This window comes from Propithecus coquereli, unplaced genomic scaffold (assembly GCF_000956105.1).
Source record: "Propithecus coquereli isolate 6110/MARCELLA unplaced genomic scaffold, Pcoq_1.0 Scaffold301, whole genome shotgun sequence".
Taxonomy (NCBI): Eukaryota; Metazoa; Chordata; class Mammalia; order Primates; family Indriidae; genus Propithecus; species Propithecus coquereli.
Window position 1 is genome coordinate 3,432,551 of NW_012148631.1, and position 22,015 is coordinate 3,454,565.

Genomic DNA, 22,015 nt, shown 5'->3' on the forward strand with positions numbered 1-22,015 from the left:
GCAAAGAGAGTCTCTTGGAAAACAAATGGAATCTGGAATAGACATGATTAAACTGTTAACATGGCTAAAAATAAATTTAGAGCATCAAAGTGGGTATGTTTACATGACTTTTATATATGAAGGGTCCAAATGAGCTCAATCAGCAGGTTCTGAATTTTAGTAACCTATTGACCTCGCACTGAACTCACAATAATGCAATGTGAAGTAACCACTTTCTTTTCTTGACATATCCCAATTCCACTGCTGCTTTCCAGATCAATCCTACTCAATAGGTCCCTATGTATCCAAATAACTGCCAACACTTACTAGAGCTAGGTGAGGCTTTCCTGATACTCATCACTTGTGATCCAGTACTCTCAGAATCCTTTCTAGTCTCCTAATCCTTAGGCTAGGGCCACCTAGATGCCAGGGATTCCAAATCAGCCAATGGTGAAGTGCCTCCAACCATAACAGAAGTCGACTTTTAAGGATGTGGAGGCTATGCTCTTCCTAGAACCTGAATTACCAAGTTTGGTGCTTAAGCAACTATACCAAATCTACTAGGGTAAAATAATTACATGCCCTTATGTAATTTTTTATATAATGCCTTGAGTAATTTAAACTATTTTTGGGCACAGGACTTGTGAATCCTCCTTACCTGAGTGTACTGTGATGTTAATAATGACGACAAAACTACAGTACATTATGTGCTCGCTGTGAGTTAGTTCTTTAGATGCATTACCTTACCCCTGTAACTGTGACTTAGGTGTTATTATCCTCAGTTTACAGATGAGGAAATTGAGGCCTACAGTGATTAAGAACCTTACCTGAGAACATATGGCTCACAAGTGGTAGGAACAGGATTCAAATTCAAGGTCAATTAGATGTCCATGCTTACAGCCAGGATCTGAGTAACTCCAGTTTTAGCAAATTCTGTTTCAGTTTTTTTTTTTTTTTGAGACATAGTCTCGCTCTGTTGCCCTGGCTAGAGTGAGTGCCGTGGCGTTAGCCTAGCTCACAACAACCTCAAACTCCTGGGCTCAAGTGATTCTACTGCCTCAGCCTCTCGAGTAGCTGGGACTACAGGCATGCGCCACCATGCCTGGCTAATTTTTTCTATATATTTTTAGTTGTCCAGATAATTTCTATTTTTTTTAGTAGAGACGGGGTCTCGCTCTTGCTCAGGCTGGTTTCGAACTCCTGAGCTCAAACAATCCGCCCGGCCTCCCAGAGTGCTAGGATTACAGGTGTGAGCCACCATGCCCGGCCTGTTTCAGTTTTAAGCTGGTATTTTATTGGCTCAGAAATCCCTTCTGCATAATGGTAATTACCATGTCTCCTTCTACCATAAGTTTTTGAGGAAAAACTTTGGGGATTAAAGAAATATAGCTCATTTACTATCAGCCAAGGATTTCTTAAGAATACATACATAGTATGAGGGCAGTCTGGAAAGTATCCAGCCATGGACACAATGGATACATGGATACAATCAATGGCTGGATGCTTTCCGGATGGCCATGGCACACCTGACCTTAAGGCATTCAATGAGCTCCAGAGTACCTAATATCATCAAAAATAAAATCTAGGCCAGGCGCAGTGGCTCACGCCTGTAATCCTAGCTCTCTGGGAGGCCGAGGTGGGCAGATTGTTTGAGCTCAGGAGTTCGAAACCAGCCTGAGCAAGAGCGAGATCCCATCTCTACTAAAAATAGAAAGAAATTAATTGGACAACTAAAAATATATAGAAAAAAATTAGCTGGGCATGGTGGCACATGCCTGTAGTCCCAGCTACTCGGGAGGCTGAGGCAGGAGGATTGCTTGAGCCCAAGAGTTTGAGGTTGCTGTGAGCTAGGCTGACGCCACGGCACTCTAGCCTAGGCAAAAGAGTGAGACTCTGTCTCAAAAAAAAAAAAAAACAACAAAATCTAATTACACTCTGTCAATATGCAATAATACTGCTTATCTAAAACGGTCATTCATAAGTTAAACTTGTAATAATACAAATCATGTGAGTTACTATGACTATCTATATTTCACAGACATATCCCATTGATAACATGCTTTTGAGCATGACTTGTACGTTTAGCAGCTAAAACTTGTCTTCACCACAATGATACTACAAAAACTGAATGGAACTACCAAAAAAACAATAAAAATCCAAACTCATGTCACTTGACCTTTAATCTCTGTTTTCCACGTGGGGATAAACAGTATCTATCATATGGAACTGTTGTGAAGACCAAAAAACACAAAACAACAGTGCTTTTTTCTTTCTCTGATTTGGTGAAGAGTTTGCAATCATTCTCCAAGGTGAAATTTACCTCTGGCAAACAAGTATGGACACTACTACACTTACACAGAGTACTGAGACTAGCACTGTCTGGCCAGAAAGTGGCAGCTACAGATTAGTCGCAGTTCCAAGTGCCTTACCACTAAACTCATCTTGGTACGGGATTTTGCCTCTTTGTGGCAGCCTAGGTGGCTTTTGCCACCAGACAGCCTTAGGATCTAGGCATGGTTCTGGGAGAAGAAACTACAATGAGGTCTCAGAAGGCTCCTCTTTCCTGTCTTCCAGGGGGTCCTGCAATATATAAAGGGTAACCATGACATTTAGGTTTTGTTCAGACATGGTTGTTAAAACAATGAAAATATTATACTATTGTTTCAGAATGGGGTAGGGAGGAAGGATAGCCAAAGATAATAGGTTTAATAGGTATCAATTTTTTGCCCATTGATACGTGAGTGGATTAATGAAATGTGGTATATGTATACCATGGAGTTCTACTCAGCCACAAAAACAATGGTGATATAGCACCTCTTATATTATCCTGGATAGAGCTGGAACCCATTCTACTAAGTGAAGTATCACGAGAATGGAAAAACAAGCACCACATGTACTCATCATCAAATTGGTATTAACTGATCAACACTGAAGTGCACATATAGTAATAACATTCATCAGGTGTCTGGCAGATGCGGGGGTGGGTATATACATACCTAACGGGTGTGGTACACACCGTCTGGGGGATGGACACACTTGAAGTTCTGACTTGGGTGGGGCAAGGGCAATATACGTAACCTAAACATTTGCACCCCGTAATATGCTGAAATAAAAAAAAAATTAAAAAAAAATTTTGGCTAAATAATTTTAAACCACATGTAATAATGAAAGTTTCAGGAATGAGCAGGTATTATGTTTTCCCCTCCTCTATAGTGGATTTAGGGTGACCATGAAAGGTGAACCAACTATTAGATTTTAAAAAATGCTCCTCCTTTAAAGAGCATGTTCATAAACTGAGTGATTCTAGAATGGCATCAGGAAACTGAGCATTTATCTCCGATGGGCCCAAACTGGAATTCAGTGTAAAAACTAAAATTCAAATGCACAACTGATACTCTTTTGGGACTAGGAGTACAACAGATAAGACAATCTATCAATGTCCACTTTAGGACTTTTCTCAATTACATTATATGACAATAGTTTCTTCAATGTGTTTGTACATAAATGCTTCAATTTAAGTTTCATTATTTCCACAGAGTAAATCCACTGGACGGTGTGTTTAAGGGTAGAACTTACTAGCCCATGTACGTTTTAGGTATGTTTTTGGATGCTACCAACACTCTGTGTTATCACTATGTCACAGTTACATTAGAGTTCCTTGGTCAACAAAGTCTGTTCGGGGGCCTAAGCGATGGGGAGAGAGGAGTGGCACTTGCAGGGGGGGACAAACGGCAGGCCTGAATGGAGAGGGCTTCCGCGGCTACAGTTTCAGCCCAGGGCCACAGTCAGGTTCTCCCACAATCTATACACGCTATAAAGAGGGAAGAATTTTAGAGGGAGCTAACTATAAATAAAATAAAATCATTTATCTTCCATCAGTCCTTAGATCTCATGTCTTATCATCATCTTAAGCCTCAAGCCCAGGACAAAGACTAGAAAAGGCCAAGATGTGTGACATTTGCTGAGGTGGGACAGTTAACCACCTGAATAGCCTCTACCAGAACCAGAGGGATCAGAGGCTAAAGGCATCACAAGAAACCCAAAAAGAAATCACAGGACACTGGCTATTGCAAGGGAGGTTATCAGCTGTGTGGTTTTTTTTCCCCCTCTTCTCCATAAGTAAAAATATTAAATCAAAGTTTTGAGAGCTGGAGTTTGACACAGTGTGTATCTGCTAATTCGTACAATTAACATAAAAAGACTATTAAAAAAGTAGATTGTCTTAAAAACTGTCATAAAATAAGGGTTTTTTCCACATCAATGGAGAAAAGACAGATGAAAATTATATAGTAAGTAGTATCGGGAAAAGTGGGATAGCTATTTGGAAAAATAATATTAATAAATCTGGACTGTTACCCTATTCCTTTCACCAAGATAAATTTCATATAACAATGAAACCAAAAAGGAAATACTAAAAACATGAGAGAAAAATTTTTATAATTGCAGAGTGGGAAGGCCTTTTGAAGTTAAGAAGAAAACCCAGAAGCCATAAAATGAGAGACTGATAGATCTGACCAAGAAAAACTTAAAAACTTGCACATGGTAAATTCCACAAAAACAAAAGAAATAACACATTACAGAAAAGGATTAATTTCCTTAATACAGAAAGAATAGTTACAAATCACTAAAGACCAAAATGCAACAGGAATATGGACAAACTTAAATAGACAATTCACAGGAAAAAAAAAAAAAACCCAAATGGCCTTAAAATATATAGAAAAATGCTAATCTTCACCCAGGAAAAATACAAAGTATAACCACAGGACAAAGTTTTTTACTTAATAAGATTGTCAAAGATCAAAAAGTTGATCAGGGTATAGGGGAATAAGAATAGTCTTATTGCAAGTATAAATTGGCAAAATCTCTTTGGAGGGCAAGCCACATACATCTATAGACTGTACTCTTTCTAGGAATGCATTCTATAGATGTAATAGACACAAAGATGTATCTATATAAAAGGAAACTCATTGCCGCATGGTTCATAGTTGCAAAAGACTAAAAACAGTCAAGCTGTCCAGAATTAACAGTCTAAAACAACTCTTGTACACCCAGACAATGAAATACCATTGCAGCTACAAAGACGAATGAAGCAGATCTAGATCTATGTGTATGAACACTGAGATTCAGCATTTTAGAGAAAAACTAAATGTGCAGAATAGTATATGTATTTATAGAAAAAGTAGGGCAGAGTGGATGTGGTCATATCCACTAGAACAGTGGTTTTTAGAGTGCCTCTAAGCTCAGCAGGAGAAGCACACTGAGCAATTTTAAAAAATGCCAATTATAGCACCTCACCCAGACCTACTGACTCAGAACCTCTGGTGGAAGGGTCTAGCAATTTCTGTTTTAATAAGCCTTCCAGGTGACTCTGATGCATGCTTACATTTGAGAGCCACTGTGCTAGAGTACCTTAACAGATACCCAGAAAACTGGTAAAAGCTGCTACCTCTGGGAAGAATAAGAGATTAGGGGCAGGAGTGCAAGGGAGACTCTTCACCTTGGTATGTTTGGATTATATTCCAAAGGCATGTATCATCTATTTTAAATATTAAACATTTAACAAAACAAAACCTGTCACTTTCACGCAAAAATGAGTAACAAATGAGCTCAGTGCTTCAGAAAAATTATGAGTTTTGGTTTACAACATGATTCGTAAGAGAAAAAAACCGACAACCTGTTTTAGATCAAGATTTCAGTGCAGAAGATGAAGCATATTTATAAATGATCATGTATGACTTGGCATAGCAGAGCCTAAGTTTGGTGATAATGAACTTATTTATTGAGCTGAGGTTTTAAAAAGGAGAAAAACCTTCGCACTTCTCATTAGAATGAGGCAGATTACCCTTATATAGAGAGTAACAATTAAAAAACCAGAATAAAAGCAAAGACAAAGAGAAAATTGAACTTTTTTTTTTTAAAAAAAGCACAAAAACCCTACATACTAAAATTATACACATCAAGTATTGGTCCAATCTTATATCAATCTATTTACAATTAAACAGCACCATGGATTTCTCACCTAGGTTAGTTGAACATGTCCAGAAATTGTTATTCAAAGTATATGTTCCCTTAAAATAAACTCTTAAGAGAGCTCGAATCCTAAACAAACAAGACCTTTTATCAATCATAGATACTGATGACATCACCAATTTTCCTTAAGAAAAACAGGTTTAAACACTTTTTTCCAGTTGATAAACTTTGAGAGATGCTGCTATTCAATGTGGCACACAAATGAATAAAAACTTTTTGATGACAGCAACATACTGAAATACTCTCATACCTCCACCTCTAAGTACAAAATTTTCCTTTGGAATTAATGCTGCTGTTTTCTCTTGAATTTAGATTCAGTCATCGGCAATCCTAAATTGGATACAGCTACAATCTTTAAAATGATTGCATAAAAATAGGGAAGTATTAATAGTTAAAGCTCTCAGAAACATGGTAAGTTACAACTATAGATATATTTAATCAGGCTATAGAAAATGTAATACCATTTTTAACATTACATTTAAACTAATTAGCAGTTTCATTTCATCATTAAAATCAATAATGGTGCTTCCCATTCAAATAGGTGTGAAGGGCTGCTATTTCCCAATTGAGAACAGCGTAAGTGCCTTCTGGCCTCTACTTTTCCATCTCAGGGATTCTCAGGGGTACAGTGGTCAAGTCTTAGCCCCCTTCTCACCTAAGGAACCACCTTTTAAAAGGCTCCAAATTAAACACAATCCTTCGTAGCTTTATTCCAGTCACAGTACAAAAGAATCAGGTTATCTCACTGGACTTTTTAGTCCTCTAACCTAATTTGTAAAGGGTTCTTAATTTGCTTTTGCCAGGAAAGATGAGGAGGAAAATTGTCACCCACCACGAGTAGAGGTAACTGAACTGGAAATCACTATAGTATAAAGCAATGTTTCATTATTTGGTCTCACTGCTGATGTTTAAAGTGATGCCAGTAAACCTTTCACACTTGTAAATTTTGATGAAATTTTCTCTAAAAGACTGAAAATAGGCACAGTTCTCTCAGGCACAGATAGAATGGTTTTTCCTTACACTCTTCCTGCAAAGTGGAGGAGAAGAGAATAATTACTTTATTATCCTGTAGTGGGAACAACTGTACTTGATTCCTGTGTTCCCTGGCCCAGGAACTATGCATTTAGAGTCACAGTTAGCTATGAAAAGTTGTAAGCAGAGTAGCTAGATCAACGAAGGTATTATATAGTAGTGACCTTCTAAGCCTGGATATGAAAACAGCTTCATTATATAGACCTTTCAAAATGCCTATGCAGTAAGAGGATAAAAGACTTTTCAACTGAGTATCAGCTAAAGACCAGAGACTGCATTGACTAAATTATTGCCTAGTGTTCCAGAAGGGTGCCTGCCACCAATGTGCTAGAAGGCACCAAAATTTAGTGTGAATATAATAAGGAGCTCAACATGTAGGGATGGGGAGAGCAACACTGAAGTGCAATTTGCCAGTCTCCACTCCTTTATGGCTAAATAGTAATTGAGCTAAGAATAAAAACCAGAATAGAAGCAAACCTCAAATACTGCTCTTTTCAGTTTCTATTAAAAAAAAAAAAGCTTACATTTTATAACATTATGGATGGTTTCTGGGTATATAATTTGATATATTTAAAAAAAATCTGTATTCAAAAGGTGCTTGGTGCTGTTCTTCATGGATGCATCGTTCCATTTACAGTCCAAATCATTTAAATACAGCCATTACATAGTTGTTGAGTGTTTTAAAATAAATGGTTATCTATTTCTTAACTGCTTCTCAAATTAGAAATTGTAATTACATGAGTCTCAAAGGCTGGCTCTTTGTGTTTTATTATTTTTGTTGGTCTCCATCACAGATGGAATTTTTCACTGGTAATTCCTCAGAACTAAATCCATTCATAGGGAATTTAGAGCAGTGAAAACAAATTTCACGCCATAGAGTAGGAAATGACAACACAATAAAAAGGAGCAGAGGGATCTGGGAACCAGCCAATAGGACCAGTTCAGTTTTCAACTGGTGTTGGGTTCTGCAAAGGTTGGCTCACTATAACCTGCACAACATAGTCCTTGGGGATCTTCAGCTCTTCCAGCTTCATTTTGTCGGTGAGAGGTCTGCCAGAGAAGAACCACCGCTGACTACCCGGTTCCACTCCTTCTGCTGCATGTAACCGTCTCTTCATGTGGAATACCGTGTCTGTGCTACGAACCACAAGTTTAAGGTCTTTGCCTGTGGAAAGGCGCAAACGGAGCTGAGATTCATATCCAGAATTGGGTGGTGGCTCAGGAATATCCAGAGTCTCTATGTCACTCTTTTCCTCTATCATGTTGATTGGTGGTGCCAAGCAATAGACTGGAAGCTGGTATCTGTTCCCCAGTTCGTCATAGCACTCTGTAAGTGCACCTTAGAAAGAGAAGATATGAATAGAGTTTAAATAAATTCATTTTTGTTTATATCTTGCAAAATGCTTAAGCTTCTCGTTAGCATGCCACTGTAGAGAAAAAATATAAAATAATGCCAATCACTGTCAGCTGATCATCAGTGATGATCAAGCCCCATGCCCAGTTATTTGACTTTTTATCTAATTTTATATTAACCAGGATCCTAGCTCCTTACCCCTACCCCCTTCTAAGTCATTTCATGTCTAGTTCACAATTTCATTGAAATAGAAGGGAAGTGAAAGCATAAAAAATTCAAATTTGTTAATATTATTTAATGCTTACGCCACATTACAGAGAAATTCAAATTACATTGGGATGTCTTTTAAAGAAATGAATCAGCTACCTTAAACAAACAAACAAGAAAAAAACAGATCCCTAAGCCCAATTCACCACAACATAAGTGCTCCAGAGTAATTTTCTTAATGAGTGGATTTCCTAAATTGAAGTACTTGGCCAAAAGTCCTTAGTCCAAAGAGATCACAAACTAGAAATGACAGCCTTACCAGCTGTCACAGGCTCATTGCTTACATACAAGTCTCATTAGCACAGTTACCACAGAAATGACCAAGGTGTTTAACCCCAATCAGTCACTCTATTACAGAGAAGCTATGGATTAAAAAGAACAAAAGGGGTATGAAGTTTATAACAAGCTGGCTCAGCGGAGGTAAAAAAAGCACTTATGGTTTTCAAGTATTAATGGCTAATTTCCTTATAAAGCATAAACTACATTATTATTTCATTTATTTATTTATTTTTTAGAGAAGCGGTCTTGCTATGTTGCCCAGGCTGGCCGTGAACTCCTGGGCTCAAGTAATACTCCTGCCTCAGCCTCCTGAGTAGCTGGCACATAAATTACATTATAATTACCAAGACTTCCATGGGGAACTTGAAAGCATAACTTAAGGAACATTTTATTTTAAGGTTATACATAACATGTCCCTTCCTCAAACTGGAATATTAATGTCAGCTGGTTATCAATTTGTATAAAAAACAAAAACATCTACCATATTCAAAACACTCATACACAAGATAGTGTATATAGGGAGCAGGATGTTGAGAAATGGTTATCAATGAACAAATGAATTAACGAACTGGTATTTGTAGTCAACTGGCCAAAAACATAATGCATCTGAAATGAGATCAGAATGGTCACCAATTCACCATGGGTCCGATCTGGTCTGCCTTCCAAGTTACAGAAGATGGGCTGCAGTGATAGCTTAGTCAGAAAGCAGAACAGACATGAATCTCCCCGCTCTGTTGAACCTCTGTGTTGTTCACTCACACTGCCATGACACTGCAGAAATGGATCTACTTCAAGCACAGTTGTGATCACTAGCAGTTCCCTACAGCAGTAACATCCCACCTGCAGTACCAATGTACTTACATACATGGGTGTAGTCAGTTGTGCAGTCTTCACTGTTTCAAGCTTCATTATCTTCACATACCACAACAGATATAATACAGCAGGACTGCAAACCAAAGCAGTTCAACTGCAGGCAGAATGATGGCTTGACTGAAAAACATTCTACATTTGTAGCCTCCCTAGAAACTGGAAGTGGAGATGCCATGGCAGCCTTTTGTACAGTGCTAAAACAGTAGCACATGCCAACCTCAAAACAAATGTACACTAATAGGCACTTTGGCTCTTACTAGGTCTGAATACTCAATTCTCCATCACTATGGAAAGAAGCCCAGTCTTTTCCTTCCTGCCTTTCAACTCAGCAAGTCAGGGTTTAGTTTTCAAATCTCAAAGGCGTGAGAGAAAAAAACTGCATGGAAGAGTTACAGCTAGAATGTGTATCATCATCATCATCATCATCTTTTTTTTTCTTTTTTGAGACATAGTCTCACTGTGTTGCCCGGGCTAGAGTGCCGTGGCATCATCCTAGCTCACAGCAACCTCAAACTCCCGGGCTCAAGCAATCCTTCTGCCTCAGCCTCCCGGGTAGCTGGGACTACAGGCATGCGCCACCATGCCCGGCTAATTTTTCTATGTATTTTTAGTTGTCCAATTAATTTCTTTCTATTTTTAGTAGAGACGGGGTCTCGCTCTTGCTCAGGCTGGTTTCGAACTCCTGAGCTCAAACAATCCGCCCACCTCAGCCTCCCAGAGAGCTAGGATTACAGGCGTGAGCCACCGCGCCCAGCCCATCTTTTTTTTTCTTGATACAGGATCTTGTTCTGTTGCCTGGGCTAGAGTGCAGTGGTGTGATCATGACTCACTATAGCCTCGAACTCCTGGGCTCACGTTATATTCCCACCTCAGCCTCCAGAGTAGCTGGGACTATAGGCACATGCCATCATGCCTGGCTAATTTTTAAAATTTTTTGTAGAGATGGGGTCTTGCCATGTTGCCCAGGCCAGTCTTGAACTCCTACCCTTAAGGGATCCCCCTGCCTCAGTTTCCCAAAGTGCTGGGATTACAGGCATGAGCCACCTTGTCTACCATGTATCTTCTTACTCAAGCTCTGGCAGTGCTCATATCTACAATGCTGGAAATAAGCCATCCAGACTCCATTGCTTAAAAGCTCCCACATTTTTGGAAAAGGTAACTTGTTTTTTATTTAATATGAAGTTTTCTGGTTTATTTACTCTTTCCTTCACTTCTGCCTATAAAATTATAATCTGAGTTATAAATATGCTCTAGTTTTAAACTAAAAATTAGGCTCATGGTTTTCAGTTTGTCATGTAAGAAGCCTGGAAATTACCACGCCATCCTAACAATAATCAACAAACTGAAAAATCAACTCTTTTTAGATCTGTAAGAGAAGTAAGGTCACAGAGCAAACCACTGCTCCCCAAATTGGAGAGACAGAATACAGAGAGTCACAATTTACTGGAGCAGAAACTCAGGAGCTGAAACCTGTGTGGAACCAGTGCAAGCTAGGGAAACCTGAAATGTAACTGGAGAACTACTGGAGGCTCAGTGTAAACAAGACTTACAGATAAATACTCCAGGCGACCCAGTTCTGGGGGTCTGGGGGAGTGATACCTTTCTGAGTTTTATCTCCTAGACCACCACCTCCCTCACAGTGAATATCAAAGAAACATCCCCTGTGCTTCTGGGAAGGGGGGAAGGGGGGAGGGCAAAAGGAACCATTTTTAAACATGCCAGAGCATTCTGCCTTCAAGAGAAACTATTTAATAGAGCCTAACCTGCTGGGGCTTTATCAGAGCCTAATTGACCCGGGAGAAGGGAAATACTCAACTCCAGCCCCCTCTAGTCATCCTGTCCCACCTAACATGGGCACTATGACTGAGAAGCACTGGCAAAGTTCCCAATCCAGAGGCAGAGGCTCAGGAAAAGACTGAGACCTAATCTTGGACTATAGAATGCTTCCTTGCCCCCACAAACCTTACCACCACATCACTAAAGGCCTATTTACCGCAGTTTCTTTCACCTAGTATTAATATATCATGTCTACCTTTCAAAGAAAAATTACAAGACATGCCAAAAGGCAAAAAACACAGTATGCAGAGACAGAGCAAGCCATCAAAAGCACACTCAGATATAGCAGGGATATGAGAATTATCAGACTCGGAATTTAAAACATTATGATTAATATGCTGATGGCTCTAATGGATAAAGAACAGATATGCATGCAAGAACAGATATGTAATGTAAACAGAGAGATGGAAACTCTAAAGAACCAAAAAGAAATGCTACAGAACAAAAACACTGTAACAGAAATGAGGAATGCTTTTAATGGGCCTAGTATTAGGTTATTAAGTATGAAATGTCCGATGCCCTTAGGTACTAAGTTTGACAGTTGGTATCTCCAACATTTCACTTTGACACTTCTTGTTTTATTTTTAGTATGAAGGTACATTCTCAGTCTTTCAAAAGCACAGTTTGGCTTGTGATTATCTTTCACATTTTTTTTTAGAGCAATTTTTGTGAAACCATGTTTAAGTCAAAAATTCGTATTATTTTTGAATATGTGTTCCATCATGGAACCAATACTGTGCAGACAGCTCGAGATATCAATGAAATGTTTGGGAAGGATGTGGCTAATGAACACACAGTATGTCAATGGTTTGAGAAGGTCTGTTCTGATGATTTTAATCTTGAAAATATGCCAGGTGGGCCACCTGAGACCAAGGTGGATAATGATTAGCTGAAAGCTATAATGGAAGCGAATCCATCTCAACCTACACATGAATTAGCAGCAAGGTTTGACATTATTATTCCAACAATATTGGACCATTTGAAACAAATTGGTAAGGTAAAGAAGCTGGCTAGATGGGTTCTGAATGATTTAAATGAGCACTAGAAGAGAAATTGTCTCAAAGCTTGCCTTTCTGTGCTGTCAAGACATAAAGGCGAACCATTTCTACACCATTATTGTTACATGTGATGAAAAATGGATTCTTTTTGACAATTGCAAGTGTTCAGCACAACGGTTGGATAAAGATGAAGTACCAAAACACAGTCCAAAACCAAATATTCATCAAAAAAAAGCTAATGGTGTCTGTTTGGTGGTCCAGCACTGGTATTATCCACTACAGCTTCATGAAACCTGGTCAATCGATTACAATGGATGTCTACTGCAACTAGTTGGATGAAATGATGAGGATGCTTGCGAGTAAGCAGCCAAGACTGGTCAACAGAGACAGGCCAATCCTCTTACAAGACAATGCTGGACCACATGTTGCACAAACAACGCTGCTCAAGCTACAGAAGCTGGACTTGGAAACTCTCTGTCATCCACCATATTCACCAGACCTTGCACCAACTGACTACCACTTCTTCCGGCTTTGGACCACTGTTTTTAAACATCATACTGGAAGTCCTAGCTAATGCAATAAGACAAGAAAAGGTATACAGATTGGGAAGCAAAAAATAAAACTCTCTGTTTGCAGATGACATGATTGTCTACACAGAAAATCTGAAGAATCAACAAAAAAGCTCCTGGAACTAATAAGCAATTATAACGAGGTTTCAGGACACAACGTTAATATACAAAAATCAATTGCTTCCCTATATATCAGCAATGAACAAATGAAATTTGAAATTAAAAACAATACAATTTACATTAGCACTTCAAAAAAACAGGTATAAATTTAACAAAATAAGATCTACATGAAGAAAATTTTAAAACTTTGATAAAATAAATTGAGGAGGAATTAATAAATGGAGAGATAGTCCACGTTTATGGATAGGGAAGTTTAATATTGTCAAGATGTCAGTTCTTCCTAACTTGGTCTATAGATTCAATGCAATCCCCATCAAAATACAAGCAAGTTAATTTGTGGATATTAACAAACTGACTTTAAAATCTATATGGAGAGGCAAAAGAGCCAAAGTAGCCAACAAAATATTGAAGCAGAAAAAATTTGAGGACTTTGACACTGTCTGATTTAAAGACTTACTATAAAGCTACAGTAATCAAGACAGTGGTATTGGCAAAAGAAGAGGCAAATAGATCAATGGAAGAGAATAGAGAGCCCAGAAGTAGACCTATATGAATACGGTGAACTGATCTTTCACAAAGGAGCAAAGGTAATATGGTGGAGAAAAGATAGTCTTTTCAACAAATGGTGCTAGAGCTGGAAATATACATGCAAAAAAATGAATCTAAACATAGACCTGTACCTTTCACAAAAATTAACTCAAAATGGATCACAGACCTAAAGGTAAAGCAGGAAACTGTAAAACTCCTAGAAGACAACATAAGAGAAAATCTAGATGACACCAATGTTGGCAATGACTTTTAGATGGTAACCAAAGGCCTGATCCATGAAAGAACTGATAAGCTGTCATTCATTAAAATTAGAAATTACAGCTCTGCTAAAGATACTATAAAAAGAATAAAAAGACAAGACACAGGAATGGGGAAATATTTGCAAAAGACATATCTGATAAAGGACTATTATCCAAAATATACAAAGAACTCTTAAAACTCATCAAGAAAACAATTTGACTAAAAAAAAAAAATGGGCCAAAGAGGTTCACAGACATTTCACCAAAGATGATTAACAGATGACAAATAATCATATTTGCTTATATTCCACATCATATGTCATCAGGGAAATGCAAATTAAAACAATGAGATACCATGATACATTTACTAGAATAGTCAAAATCCAGAACATTGGCACCACCAAATGCTGGTGAAGATGTGGAGCAACAGAGAACACTCATTCATTGCTGGGAGAAGTGCAAAATGGTACAGCTACTTTGGAAGACAGTTTGGAAATTTCTTACAAAACTAAACATACTCTTACCAAATAATCCAGCCATCACACTCCATGGTATTTACCAAAAGGAGTTGAAAATTTATGTTCACACAAAAACCTGCTCACAGATGTTTATAGCACCTTTATTCATAATTGCCAAAACCTGGAAGCCACCAAGATGTCCTTCAGTAGGTGAACAGGTAAACTATGGAACATCTAGACAATGGAATATTATTCAGCGCTAAAAAGAAATGAGTCATCAAGTCACGAAAACACATGGGGAAAACTTAAACGCACAATACTAAGTGAAAGGATAGTCTGATTAAGTTACATACTATATGATTCCAACTATTTTCCCACTCTGCACTTGATCTTAGCCAAAAGGCTGAGAAGGGATTATTTTCACAATCTGGAAAAGGCAAAACTATGGAGAGAGTAAAAAGATCAATGGTTGCCTGGAGTTAGGGAGAAGGGAGGGATGAATAGGCAGAACACAGAGGATTTTTAGGGCAGTGAAACTACTCTGTATGATACTATTAACAAGGGATACATGTCAATATAAATTTGTCCAAACCCACAGAATGTAAAACACCAAGAATGAACTCTAATATAAACTATGGACTTTTGGGTGATAGTGACATCTCAATGTAGGTTCCTCAGTTTTAACAAAGGCACCACTCTGGTGGTGGATGTTGATAATGGGGGAGGCTATGCATGTGCGGGGGCAGGGAATATATGAGAAATCTCTATACCTTACAATTGTGTTGTGAACATAAAACCACTCTAAAATATAAAACCTATTAAAAAAAAACTAAACAGGAGAAAAATGCGTATCATTTAGTCAAATTTGTTTTAACTTCATTTTAAGACTATAGTTTTATCGGTTATCCTCTTCCCAAATTAAATATCTAGGATCATAAAGTATCACTAAAAATGTTTGTTTACATTGTAGTCCACAGCTGAAAATTACCTCAGAATTACCCAGTCAGAGCAGACTGGCTCCTTAGTGGCCCAGACTCTTTTCAACAGTATATTCCTAATCTTCCACCATTTAATGGCCCCAAAGCTCTTCGCTGAAGAGAAAACTGCTCTGCTAGTAGTGATCTCTACCATATAACCTCTTTAGGGCTTAACGAAGATCACTAGAAAACAATTCTTACATTCCATAGAGTTGCTGCATAAATGTTTACTGAGCACATAACTGGCAGTGAAGAGATGAGGTATGAGAGAGCCGAGACTGTCCCTGACTCCCAGGAGCTTATATTCAAGGTGAGCAGATATAACATGCCCACCACAGATGTAAGTACAAACTGACACACTGAAAATCAAACATAGGTGCTGACACATCACAGAACAGAACATGACTAGAGTTGGTAGAGCCAACAAGGAGAAATTCTGCAGAAATGGTGTGTTCTGGACATGACTTTAAAATTACAGAAGAGAAGTGAAAAGCATCGCAAGAAATAGGAATGATGTGGAAATAAGAATAATTTCAAAGTAGTAGGGAATACTGTGTGGGCTAGTTGAGCTGAAATATAATCAACGATGTGAAATTACTGAATAGGCAACAATAGTGAAGCCTGATAGTAATGTTCAGAAGTTTAGACTTAATACTATAGGAAATTTTTAGAGGTGGCTAACACAGGTAAATGAGACATTCACTCAACAAATACTCACTGTCTTTTATATCCCAACTGATATTGTAGGTGCTAAGATGATTATTTTATCATTACATGAAGGGAGAATGACTGACTAGAATCAGGGAGCCCTGACTATACAAATGAAAAGAAATTGATTTGAGAGAATCAATGGTAACTGCCAGGACCTAATGATAGGTTAGATTTGATGGAAAACAAAAAGGAAAGAATAATCACATAACTGGGAAACTAGAGTGACAGAAAAATAGTGAATTTAGGGTTACAAGATTCTTTGCTTAGTTTTTAACTGCTTCAGGTTCAGAGAGACACTTCAATTGAATTATGTGTAGCTAACTGAAGAAGAAGATTGGGAAGAGCTTAGAGAGTAATAATTTCCAACATACAAGTTTGAACATAAAAACAAATACCTGAGAGTGCTTACTAGTTCTAGCCCCATCTAAGCACTTTACGTACACTAACAATTTAATACTTATAAGAGCACTATAAGGTAAGTCTATTGTACCCATTTTATAGATGGAAAAATTGAAGTAGAGCGAAGTAACTTTTGTTCAGGGTCACACAACTAGTACGTGAAATGATCAGACTCCTGAAGAAGTAAATGTATAACATAAGGATAAAAAAGCAGGGCTGGGTTCTCAGATTAGGGATATGGTTAATGAGAAGGCAGAAACGTATCTGGCAGAAAACAAAAGGCACAGGACAAATACAAGAGGGATGAAAAGCCAGAAGTGAATCCCATGGAGCAAGAAACTAACAGTGCCTAATGCAGCCCAGCCACATACTTGCTAATGATTTCAATGACTGGTCAAAGAAGGAAATGTAAAATGAGCTCCTAAAGTCAGTCCAAAGGAAATGGTGACTGAGAGAAGTATCAGTGGTATGAGACTGCCACGTGTAGTGACAAAATAGTCCTCTTCTTGTCACATCTACAATATTTGAAAAGTGTAAAAAAATGGGACAACTGAAGGCAGAGAGGTTTGCTTAGAGAAACCCAATGTTTACACACAAAAGAAAACGAACCCTAAAAGTTGATCAAAGTAGGTAATTTTTCTCTTTGGCAAAATCACTTTTAGCCATGTTTGCATCTGCAGTTTATAAAAGGTTTTAATCCCCACTGACTGGCCACCACGGGTGCAGTTCATTTAGCAATTCTTCACTAGTTTTAATGAGGTTCTAGCCAGGCCTGCTCATACTGCTCACCTAATGTCCTCTGTGGAAGGAAAAGTTGTTTTTTTTTCCTCCTCTTCTCACAAACCCACTGTAGGCCTCAAGTCAAGTCCTAGCAGAAACAGATGGCCACCAGGATAAATAACTGCCAGGGCATCATTTCCCCAGGCCAGGAAGTCCTGAAAGCTCCCCATGGTAGGAAGAATGCTGCCAAGTCTCCACCTTCTGTTCTGATTTCATACATAATTTTCTGAAGTTGTTTTTATTTATCTTTCATCTAGATGACTGGCTCAGATGTTCTATTTTCCTTGGTCAACTATTTTCTATGGCTATTTTTAATTACGCTTCAAAATATTCCACTAGAAAATTCTAAAGATAAAACTAAATTAGATGACAAATAACAAAAATAGCTTTACTAAATACCAATAGGTCTAACACTTTACTCTTTCTCAAGCAATCTTTCAGGCTAAAAAGAAAGATGTGTTCTGAAGCATTTAAAGGCCTCATTGCTTATCCCTCTATGCTGTCACTCCTGTAAGACTTTGGCTCAGTGTTAAATTTTTACCATTTGTTACCTGCATAACTATGTGTACAGGTTTATAAATGTTAAAAATCGGTCTGCCTAAGGAGGTGATTGTGGCAATGGTTTCATGGGTGTATACATGTCAAAGCTGATCGTATTATACACTTTAAATATGTGTTTAGTATACTTCAATATACCTCTATAAAGCTGAACAAATTTAATATTTATTTATTTATTTATTTGAGACAAGGTCCAGCTCTGTTGCTCAGGCTAGGGTGCAATGGTGCAGTCATAGCTTACTGCAGCCTTCAGCTCCTGGGCTCAAGAGATCCTTGTGCCTCAGCTCCTGAGTAGCTAGGACTACAAGTGTGCCATCATACACGGCTAACTTTTTTATTCTTGTAGAAATGGGGTCTCACTACGTTGCCTAGGCTAGTCTCAAATTCCTGGCCTCAAGCGATCCTTCAGTCTCAGCCTTCCAAAGTGCTAGGATATAGGCATAAGCCATCACTCTCGGCCAAATTTAATATTTAGATCACATTGGCAATCTGGTATGGGAAACTCCCCTCCCAAAATGAATTAAGGGGGCAATGTCCTAGAACTCCAAGATTTCTTTTAAAACTGGGGGTCCCTTCCAAAGCCTGTAGGAACGGATGTCTTTATTCCTGACTTCTCTTTTCTAACTGACCCAGAAGGCTTGAACTCTTCTGCTTTTCAACACCCACAGCCTCCTATGGCAAAGGAGGGCCTCAACATTTAAATGAGCTGGACACTGCTAAAAAGAATGAGGACGCTGAAATGACAGAATGAATGTAAAGGAATGAAACAGTGGGGGTCCAGGCAGTGCACTCTCAAGCCTGATGGAAGGACAGAAGATTGCATGAGAAGCAGTGAGATCTAATAGGAGGAGAGGCAGCTTTGGAGTTGATAAATACCACGTTTGAATTTAGATCCTAATTTTTAACGTGTTCAGTCTATTTTCTCAAGGATTATAGTACTTACCTCACAAGGCTATTATAAGGATTAAATAATAAGACATGTAAAATTGCCTAGTACATATAATAAATCCATAGAAAACACTCAATAATGTTAGTTCTCTTCTCACACAACTTTTAAATCTCAGAATCAGACTTAAGAGGGAGCACTTACTACAGCAGTGTCACTAAGGATCAAGTTTCATAAAGTCTGAGTATACTGCTTCATGTTTCAAGGTGCTCCCTACAAACCTGAATCACACTAATGTCAAAAGAGCCATCAAAATTATTCTTCCTCCAGGTATTATGAGCAGTCTTGCAGGACTGCAGGGGTGCTAACAAATTACAGGTTCTCTCATGGAACATTTTGCTGGGAATTGTATCAAGCTTATATCTGGTAGCTAGCCTTAGAAGCACAAGGTCTAGCTATCTCATCCCACTAAGTCAGCCATTAAGACTGTGGCATTCAGAAGAACTAAGTCTATCATCTCTTTTAGCAAGCATTGGTGAAAAATGGTGCTTTGTATGTATTGCTGAAGTCCTACGATAGTCAAACCATGATTAAGAGCTTGTGGAACATTTCATCCCATTTCTAAGAGGGATACTGATCGTTAATCCCAGGGCTTCAGCTCTTTAAAAGGCGTACAGGGGGCCGGGAGCAGTGGCTGATGCCTGTAATCCCAGCTGCTTTGGGAGGCTAAGGCAGGAGGATTGCTTGTGCCTAGGAGTTTGAGGTTACAGTAAGCTACGATGGTGCCACTGCACTCCAGCCTGAGTGAAAGAGCCAGACTCTGTCTCTCAAAAAAAAAAAAAGGACAGGGACCAAAGGAGCAGACAGATGCTTGGACACGGTGGTCTATATAAACCTGCCCTGGCTTTACAGAAGTAGAAGGTGGTGTAGTACACTCCCTGGGACCGTGTTAGAAACCTTGCTTCCCTCTACCCTCACCATCCAGAATGGCACAGAGAGGTGGTCTTCTTCAGAGACAAGCCTACTGACTCAGGGACAACCTCCTACCTTAGCTATTTTCAGGCATTTATCGCTCTAACTGAAGAAAAAGGGTGACAGCAGCAGAAGGAGTAGATAAATTTACATTTTATAACTCTAAACCATTTTTGTTTGAGGATACAGAGAAGAAAATGATTTAACATTTAATTTATGATTAAGCAGTCATTAGATCCTTCATTAAGGCCCAGTTTCATTTCTAAACACTGCAAGAGTCTGGCACAAATTCCCAATCTCTCATGTAAATACAATATCTTCATGCCTTCATTCCTAAGCTTTATTTTTATCAATTAACTTATCAATTAAGTTTATTAAATGACAAATTCTTATAGGAACCTTTAAAGCAACCAAAATTCACAGATAACGTTTTAATGGGCTTCTGACATACCCTAGGGAAACAGAAACAAGGCCTACACCTATTCATTTCCTATCTATGTCTTATGAGAATAGGGTATACTTCCCAAACAGAAGTATACCATTTTAAAGTATTCTACAAAGTGTGCAAGGGACCTAAAACATTAGACATGGAATAAACATTGAAGATTATTTGTGTAATCACTTTACACAACACAGACATGAAATGACTTGACCAGGGTACTTCGTTGCCTCAGTTATCCTTACAACTAAGGTGTGAGTTCAAATCCCAATTCCATGACTTATACCTTGGAAGAATGATGCACCCTCTCTGTGCTTAAGTTTTCTCATCTGTGTAAAATGAGGATTGTTGTAGGTGATTTTAACAGGTATGAGAATTAAATAACATTAATATTCAAAAAGTTAATTATTAGTATTTTATTATTCTTGATTCTCTGTCTAGTGTTCTTTTCATCATATATTGGTTCCCTGCATATAAAATGCTCTTTTTATGCTACATATAAGTACCTTAGTTTAACACATTGACTGCCATGTGAGTTGTATTTAACTCACGCTAGTTTTGAGCCCAGGGCCTCATGAAGTATACATAACTCACAAGTCTCTTTGCCTTGGGAGCCTCGTGAACTATTTTTCAAGTTGCAAATAACTCACGCACAGAAAACAATAAAAAATAACAAGTTTTTCATTAAATTAGAAAGGATCATTTTGTTTTTTGAAGTTTTTATTCTATTTTTGTAATAAAACATTGTGGCCCCAAGGAAAAAAAGTTTTTTTCCTACTGTGGCAGTCAGTGTGTTAAAAAAAGAAACGAAAAGAAAAAAAAACATTAAATGTGCATTATATATAAATATATTTTGAGTTAAAGATAACTAGGAAAAGGGAAAAATATTCTGGACAACTCCTTTCCCACCTACATAACAAACTCCATGAAGAGAAGAGAATTTTAAAAGGTCTTTAAGAATTAACTTTTTCTTCATCCCATAACCCTAAGCATGAAAAAAAGGACAAAACAAACAGGACTTCAAAAGCCAAACTGTACGGCAGCACAAGTCACAACTGCACAGATATGCGATCAACCTAAACGCCCATCAACGAATGAGACGATAAAGAAAATGTGGTATATATACACTGTGGAATACTACTCAGACATAAAAATGAATGAAATAATATCTTCTGCAGGAGTTTGGGTGGAACTGGAGGCCGCTATCCTAAATGAAGTAACTCAGGAAGAGAAAACCAAATGTTCTTACTTATAAGGGAGCTAAGCTACAGGTATGCAGGGGCATACAAATACAGTGGACAATGGAGACTCAAAAGTGGGGGGAGGGAGTTGAGGGAAGAAAGATTACCTACTGGGTACACTATTCAAATGACAGGTACAGAATACACCACTATTCAATTCATCTGTGCAACCAAAAACCACTTGTACTCCTAAATCTATTGAAATAAAAAAAGATTTCTTCCAAGTATTTACTTCTACCAATAACTTAGCAATGAATAAATGAATAATGTATATGTTGCTTTTTTCATATTCTGAATTAATTTCTTAGGTTAAGTTTTTGAATTTTTACATTATGGTATAGACATTTTTATGGCTTTGGTTCATATTGTCAAATTATATATAACTCACTATGGTTTTAAGTGTTGCTTCCCTTCTTCAATCTTACTTCTCTTCAAAATAAATACTAATGCAAAGCAAAACAAGCAAGCAGAC

General features: G+C 38.1%; 1 protein-coding gene across 1 annotated transcript in view; it reads right to left on the reverse strand.

The window, feature by feature from the left end:
• Positions 1 to 7,566: 7,566 nt before the first annotated feature.
• UBTD2 (ubiquitin domain containing 2) overlaps positions 7,567 to 22,015 on the reverse strand; it is a 79,903-nt gene continuing 65,454 nt past the window's right edge. Inside the window, exon 3 of the mRNA XM_012649738.1 lies at positions 7,567 to 8,380. Within this exon, the coding sequence (XP_012505192.1) occupies positions 7,983 to 8,380 (398 nt within the window). The 3' untranslated portion in view covers positions 7,567 to 7,982. The remainder of the gene's footprint in view (positions 8,381 to 22,015) is intronic.